At 41.3% G+C, this 8,505-nt stretch overlaps 1 protein-coding gene across 1 annotated transcript in view; it reads right to left on the reverse strand.

Annotated features, from left to right (window-relative positions):
- The window catches only part of LOC138148724 (cytochrome P450 2C44-like), a 30,342-nt gene extending 24,805 nt beyond the window's left edge, over positions 1 to 5,537 (reverse strand). The window contains exon 1 of the mRNA XM_069071546.1: positions 5,343 to 5,537. Within this exon, the coding sequence (XP_068927647.1) occupies positions 5,343 to 5,522 (180 nt within the window). The 5' untranslated portion in view covers positions 5,523 to 5,537. The remainder of the gene's footprint in view (positions 1 to 5,342) is intronic.
- Positions 5,538 to 8,505: the final 2,968 nt, after the last annotated feature.

Below are 8,505 nucleotides of genomic sequence, written 5' to 3' on the forward strand. Positions count from 1 at the left end.
TCTCTCTCTCTCTGTCTCTCTCTCTCTGTCTCTCTGTCTCTCTCTCTCTGTCTCTCTCTCTGTGTCTCTCTCTGTCTCTCTCTCTCTCTCTGTCTCTCTGTCTCTCTGTCTCTCTCTCTCTCTGTCTCTCTCTCTGTCTCATGAGCCACATGTTCCCATATCCAGGGCGGCCCCAAACAGTGGGACAGACCACCCAGAGAGACTTCGGGAGAGTGTATCACCACCAGCTGTGGCAGTCTCAAGATTTCTCAACCTATAAATGCCAAAGAGAAAGTAAAAAGTCAGTGGGGAACTTTGTTGGAACCAGGTGACAGAAGAAGATGGTCTGGCTCCTGCCCCCATGAGAGAGAGGGAGGAAGGCACAGTGGCTACAGCTGCTGCTGCATGGCAATCTCCAGAGCTCCTAGACTGCAGATCATAGGTGGACCAAGCAACCATTCTGATGGTAATTGCTCTTTCTTTGACCTGCTTGGATCTGGATCAAGGTCTTGGTTGGTGGTCCTCAGGTGTGTGGCCAGTGTGCCGGAGCTTGGAGTGTCTGTAGAGAGATTACCCTCCTCATATCTCTGATGACATTTGGGAAAACCCAAGTGATTTGGGACACAACTCTTTCCACTCTGGAAGCAGAGTTTTACCATGGCAAAGAGCTCAAAAGTCAAGTAATTAGCTAGCAAGATGCTTGTTGCATACATGCCTACAAAATGTCCTTGATGGTGCCTTTTGGCCTGCAAAGCCTGAAATATTTATTATCTGGTCCTTCACATAAAAAGTTTCTTGACTCTTTGTCTAGGTTGCCAAGACTTAGCTTTGGTTGCACACTTGAAAATGTTTCTTAATTAATTCAACCTAAAATTCCAAGGGAAAACAGTGCTCATAAGAAACTTATGCTGAAGTAAAATCAGTTGAATCAGAACAAATATCAAGCAACTTAATACACCTCCCATGATTTCAAAAGTAAAAAAAAAATGAAGAAGTGAGATATCCATCCCCACACAAATCTGCAACTGGGATGTTTGTTTGTTTTTTTTTAACTAAAACTATGGCTCCAGTAGCAAACATGGCTTCTGCTCTTTGTTCAAGTTTGAACAAAACTCTCATATTCCATATTTCACTTAACTTCACAGTTGAAGTGGTATCACTTTCACATCTCTGTTAAGACATGAAGTTAACCTGGTCTTGTCTGTTCTGGATGGAGATAGGGTGGTTCTTTGTAATCATTTTGCCCCTTCCCCAATATCCTTCCAAACATCGTTTTGTTGATGTGTTAACAAAATGTCTCAGAAATTAACATGTCTCATTGGCCTTTATTTTACAGATTTTTTTTTCTTTTTGAAATTTGCCGGTGGAAAGATTTGAAGCTAATGGTTCCATATCAATATAATAATATATATTATATGTATTCTATAATATAATATTATAATATCATATAACATATGATAAATACAATAAAACACTGTTAAAATTCCCAAAATGGATGGAGGAGGAAGTAGGAGCTTGGGCAAACAAGAAATGTCTGGAGACCTTTCTCTTCTTGATTTCCATGATACTGGTCTCTTCTGCTTCTGCTGCTACATGTCTAGCTACTTATTCTCAATCCCCACTGCTAGATCATCATACAAATTCTGCCCACAAGGGCTCCTTTCCTGGGTCATTTTTTCTTTCCACTCCCTTGGAGATCTCATGACCTACAAACACACTCTCTAACTAGGTGGTCCCAGCACCCATGTTTTCCACAGTCATTCCTAAACAGAAGATTCCCACAGCTATATGACAAGACTTTATCTCCTTTGAACTCCAGGCTCATGTGGCCAACTGTTTTGAAGTGATTTCTGAACCTGGATGTCCTGTTGGCATTGAAAATATAACAGGTCCACAATGCAATCTATTTGTTTTCCCCCAAAATTGCCCCTTCCTCCAAACTTAACCATTTCTCTTGAGGGCATCCAAGAGGTGGACATATCTAGAAGGCACTTCCATTCACCATGACAGCCCCGGATTTATAGCTGACTTTTCATTCTTACTTACAACACATATCCAATTGATTATGATCCAGTCTGATAGATTCTATCTTCACATCTCCCATATTTATTCTATCTTACCTCCTTGCTTGTCCACTGACTCAAAACTCTCATCCCCTCTTGCTTAGACTATTCTAATATGCTAGTGACATAGGCACCCAAACTAGCTAACACAAGAAGTCACTTTAAGAGAAAAAGAAGATGGAATGTGACAGACAAATTAAAACCACCACCAAATTCCCTTGAAAACTGATGGAGATAATCCAGAACTACTACTCAAGAGTGTCTGTGATTCCCCCTTTCATGACAATAAACCCTGCACCTAAACCATTGGCTTGGCTTCCAATCCAGCTTAAATAGAGGAGCCATCACTGTGGAGAAAGGATCCACGTTCCTCACCACTAACAATACCAATTACTAAACAATTGACCTTAGAAAGCATATAAACCCAAGATTCCTAGGAGCGGCAGCCCAGCCCTGCAGACCACTATTCCTAATTCCATCCCAGCTTTCCCCAACATCAGTTCTGGAAGGAACCTGCTGGCACTTGCTTCTGTAGATACTGAAGCCGCAGCTACTAAGGATTAAAAAAGAAAAGTCTCACCACCCAAGTCCTGGGCACTATCAAATGGTTCAGTATCAGAAAAGACAAGATTTTTATCAATAGAATTGACATTAAATGTGTTGCATTATGATCAGTTTTATACATTATTATTATATTTATACAATAATTTATGCAATATATTGTATTGTGCCCTAAAGAGTACAAGGTCTTTCCAAGTGACATGTAGCTGAAATCTCTTGTTCTGTATTATCTCCACAATACTGAGCACATAGTAAGTACTTAAGAAATGATATTTTTATCCATTCTTCCAATGTCGTGCAAGTTCAATCCTCTGCTTCTAGTATTTCTCCTTTGCAGTAAATAATCTATACAACTAACAACTTGAAATTCCCGTGGCACAGTTGTAACCATGTATAATAGTAATGGAATGTAAAGATCGCCCTGTATTGGCTTGGTTTTTGGTGTTAAAACCCAGAGCTTGTTAATCCCACTTGTGGGATGGACTTGTTGACGTGAAAAGAGAGGGCTGAACTTGGGAGGAGCTGGTGACATAGATTTGGAGAGACACAAGAGAGAGGCAGAAGAATTTTTTGGAAGCAGCATCGTGGAGGCAGAGAGAGACTGAGAGGATTGCTGAGGGCCACTTTGAATTGCCCAGGACTTTTGAGACCTGCCACCCAGACCTACCAAGGACTGCTGGTATTTTGTCTGTTTTGATGTTGATTTGCCAGATTTGTCCACTGGTGAAGGACAGTGCTGTTGTTGCAGAAGTTTTGGAACCTTGCTGTTGGTTCCGAAGCCCTGAAGAAGGATTTTCTTGTATGTTTACAGAAATCCTGGAAGGGGGTTTTGCTAATGTTTTCAGGGGTCCTAGGACTGTTCTGCAGACAGAGAATGAATTAATGAAGAGACTGGCAATGTATCTTGTGGCCTTGCTAAGCTTTGTCTCCCCAGGAACAAAGATTGCTGAGAACTTGCCTGGTGTCAAGATGAAGAAAAGATCTCCATTTGGGTATTAAGTGCTGTGCTTAAACTTGTTGTAACTCTGGGGTAGATTCAGTTGTGATCCAGGGGTGGGGAACTTTTGACCTTTTTGTGTTCTATGATTAAACAAATGAATGTACTTTACTTATGATTGGAAACTAATCTCCATTTGAGAAGAGGGGCTTTGTGATGGACTAAATGAAGGTACAGCCTAGGGGTGGAGTAGTATTTAGAACAGGGACTTTGTAATTGATTAAATGAATGTAATGTCCTGGGTTGGGGTAGTGCTTGGAGATTATTTAATCACACTTAGTAAATGCTGTATTTTGAATGATGTCATATTTTGATCTTCTCTGTTCTTAATTTGTCACTGAATAAAATGGAGAGCACCTATGCTGGTATTTTGAACCTTGGGAAGTTGCCTTTGCTTGGCATTACATTACACCATGTCATTCCTCTACTCCAAAGCTGCAAGGGCTCCCGATTGCCTCCCTGACATAGCACTTCAATGCCTCCACAGCTAGCTTCAACTTAACTGTCCAGATTTATTTAGTGTTTTCCCCACACATTCCTGCCAAATGCTCCTGCTTGCTATACTGTCTCCCAGGTGTTTGCCTTTGTCCAAACTGTCTCCATGCCAGGAATTCATTGCCACCCTCTTTTCCAGTCAAAATCTGTTACTCCTTTTGAGGTTCAGCTCAAGGGTTCCCTTCTACTGGAAACTTTTTTGGGATCCGCCAATTACAACTTCTTTCTCTGTCTTCTAATTGTCTTCTTCTGACTTATCTATGAATTTGTTTCCTCCCTCTAGCAGAATGTAAGCTCCTGTGTAGCAGCAAGCACCCCAGCATCACCAGGGTGGCTGCCAATACAGGTTCTTGGATCTGCTTTGATAAAGGAAAGCAACTCAAAATGGGTTAAAAAGCTTACTTTAAACAGTCAAACATTTATTGTTTACCTAGTTCAGGGGGAAAAGGTCAGCACCCTGAACTTCAGAATACACAGACAGAATTATCAAGACAGAGAAACAGATCAAGTACACAGCTTCCAAACTGTCCAACCATTACATCCATACCAAATCAACATCTGGGTTTCAAAGCTGGGGGGGGGGGCCCTCTGGATAATGTCTTCCCAGAGTTTCATCTGATCAAATCACAGAACACTTCTCAAAGTGAGCCCCAAAACAAAGCTACACATCAAGGCTTATATAGCCTTCTCCTGGCTCAGAGAATGTAACAATCTTCTGGACCCACTGGCCAATCAAAAAGTATCTACTGAAAAACAAGCCTCCCACCCCAGGCTCCAGGTGCACTTTAGCCTAGGGGCAGGGAAGATCTTTAAATTTGCATTTCCATTACATCCTGGAGTACAGGAACTAGTTGTTTTCAAAACTAGATTGCTTCATTCACTATATGTCTTTCTCCTGTGTCTGGCACAGTGACTAGCACATAGTAGGTAATGAAGAAGTTCTCATTAATTGAATGGTTTATTTTTCTCTTTGTCTCCCCAGAACCTAGTATGATGAATAGTAAAAATTTGGTCCCCTTGTTGAATTTCTTCTGATACCAAAGTTTTCACAAAACAACCAATGGATGTCTGACATCATTGCTAATGGAGATATCACTCACAGAGCCCTTAATTCACACCATCCATGACCTAGGACTCTAAATCACCATGAGACATGATCGATTCAATTACTCATTCAGAGCCTTTGTGTCTCCCTCCCTCCCCCGCCATAACCCAAGCAGTTAGAATCCAAAACCCAAAACCTTTACCTGTGAGAATGATGCAGTCATGTTCTTCATATCCAATTGCAGGATGTTGCCAATGAAGGGAAGAGGAGTCGGACCTGGTGGAAGCTTCCCTCTTTTGAGTCTTTGGATCCATAGAGACAAGAAAGCCAGGAAAATGACACAAGCCAGGAGGTCAGTCGTGCTGAGTCCCCAAGGATCCATTGCCCTGAGAGATGGTCCTACAGCTCTCAGAGGCACCAGATCAGTTACTATACTTTTATATCCATTAATAGATAACAAGGGGTGGGAATGCCCAGCCCAAAACCCAAAAGACCTTGCAGGGAAGCAGGATTGGTTTTCTATTAACTTGTATTAGTTTGGCAACAAAAGATTTCTAAGAAATGTCTATCCATTTGTTACCTTGGAACCTGTTCCTACCTCCAAGAGTCACAGTCTGTCAACAATCAAATTTCTGTTGGCCTACAGGTGTGTGTTGAGCTAAGAAGAGAGCAAATATCCAGATACTACCTGAGAGGAGGTGGTTATAGAGTCCATGTTCTAAGATCCTGCAGACTTGACCTCACATTTAATAAATTAGCTGCTCAGGGCAGCCAGGTGGCTCAGTGAGTAATGTGTTGGGATGACCTGGGGATTGAATCCGGGATGACCTGGGGATTGAATCTGGGCTCAGATACTTAGCACTACACCCAGAAATAACTGGCCATGTAACCTTGAGCAAGTTACTTAACCCTGATTGCTTTAAAAAAAATTTTTTAATAGATTAGCTGCTGTCTTCTTACTCCTAAGCTAAATTTGGCTTAATTGACTTCTTAACTGCCTGTAATGATAATGGAATTTAAAGATTCCCCTTGCATTGGCTTGATTTTTAGGTTAAATGTTAAAACCCTGAGCTTGTGGATCCCACTTGTGGGATGGACTTGTTGACGTGAAGAGAGGGGGCTGAACTGGGCAGAGCTGGTGCTGTGGAAGGAGAGGCCCAAGGAGATTGGCCAGAAGAACTTTTGGGAGCAGCATCGTAGAGGCAGAGACAGAGAGAGGATTGCTCAGGGCCAGTTGGAGCTGCCCAGGACTTTTGAGAACTGCCACCTGGAGCTGCCAAGAACTGAGGAGATATGACTGTGGTGCCAGTATTTTCTCTTTCTGTTTTGATGTTACTTTGCCAGATTCATCTGCTGGTAAAGGACAGTGCTGTTGTTGCAGAGGTCCTGGAAACTTGCTGTTTGTTCAGAAGCCCTGAAGGAGGATATTCTTGTTGTATGTTTATAAAAATCCTGAAGAAGAGTCTTGCTGATGGTTTCAGGGGTCCTAAGACTGTTCTACAGAGGCAGAGAATGAATTGATGAGGACACTGGTAATATATATTGTGGCTTTGCTAAGCTTTGTCTCCTCAGGAACAGAGATTGCTGAGAATTTGCCTCACAATCAAGATGAAGAAAAGACTTCTTGGGTACTGAATGCTGTGCTGATATCTTAAACTTATTGTGGATTTGGGGTAGATGGCCTTTGTGTCCTCTACTGCCCTTTTGAGAGTGTGCTTGGTGGTGATGGATGACAACCTTCTGATCATTATTAAGATGGAGACACATGTTCATGAATACTTTTTAGCACTATCATGTTGAGGAGCCAGAAGGATTACATTTGGGTGGTGAGGTCTTCCAGGTGCTCCTATTTGGGAATAAAATTTCACTGGGTACATCAAAATCCCCGAAATTTGCAGAACATTCTGGACAAGACGGAATTCTCCTTCATTCCAATTTCTATGCTGAGCTTCAGTTTGGAGGTAATAATGAGAAGAGTTACATGACTATAAGACTTTATATAGTTTTTTAACTTGTACACAGCCATAATTATAGTGCTTTATAATGTTAACTGCAATTGGGGTGTACCATCTCCTTTGACCATCACAAGTTTCCTGTACATAATGAGGTGGCTTGGTATCCAGGGGAGGGACCTGGACTTGGACTCAGATAATCTGGTTTCTGCTCTGCTGTTGACCCCCATGTGACCTTGGTGAAGTCACTTGACCTAACTAGGGCTTCAGTTTATCATCTGTCAAATGAAGCCAATGGCCTCAGTGACTTCCAATTTCCCATCCAACTCTAGATCTATAACCCTATGACTCTCCTTAGCACTTTATGGTTTTCTGAGCTCTTTACAGACATTGTTTTCTTTAATTCTCATGAGAGTCTTGTGAGGTGAGTAGTGCAAGCATTAATAAGTTCATTTTGCAAATGCAAAAAATCTGATGGATGACCCTAAAGTAATGTTTCTTAACCTGTGATCCATAAACTTGATTTGTTTTCATCTTTTGAGAACTTTTCAACACAATTGATTTTTTTATCATTTGGTATAAATACATCATTCCGAGAAAGGGTCCATAGAGATCATCAGATGGCCAATGAGGTATATGACACAAAAGAGGTTAAGTGCGCCTGTATTAAAGGGATGCTTGAAACCAAATTCCCTTTGACTTGCATGCCTCCACTAAGAATTTACTCTGGGAAACATCTACATGTGTTCATATAACTCATCTGTGAATACATTGCCTTCCCCAGTGAAATATGAGCTCCTGAATACCAAGATGTCTCCCTTGTGTTATCAGTATCTCCAGCACCAAGGACAGCACCTCACACATATCAGGCTCTTGCTATAGTCTAATTAAGTACTAACTGCAAAGATAGAGATACAATTCCTGCCCTCATGGAGCTTACAAATTATAACATAAACGCAAATATACATAATGCTGGGTAGGGTATTATGAGGACAAGGTTGACATATAAAAAACATCAAGAAAGATTTAGTTAGAAGTTAATTTATAGCTAGGAGAATCAGTAAGGGGTGATACCAAACAACCTTGAGTGGGGAAAGGCTTTTGACAAGCTTGAGATAAAGAGGGAGGGCATTCCAGGCTTGGGGGACAGGTGGTAAACAGATACCCAGAGGCAAGAGATAGTAGATAGAGTTTGGAAAAGAGACCTTAGTCCTGTAAGGCTAGAATATAATTGCATAAAACTAGTCGTTCAATTAAATGTAAAATTAGTAATACTCAATTTTAAATAGAATATAGGATGAAATAACACCACTAAAGAAACCACATAAAAAGCAGCAAAAATTATAGGAAGCAGTGACACAGAGTAAATAGAAAACTAGTCTTGGAGCCCAGAGGGCCTGGGGTTCAGTGGTC

This window comes from Petaurus breviceps, unplaced genomic scaffold (genome assembly GCF_028583685.1).
Source record: "Petaurus breviceps papuanus isolate PSGF00001 unplaced genomic scaffold, PetGlider_PUasm1.0 90825, whole genome shotgun sequence".
Classification (NCBI taxonomy): domain Eukaryota; kingdom Metazoa; phylum Chordata; class Mammalia; order Diprotodontia; family Petauridae; genus Petaurus; species Petaurus breviceps.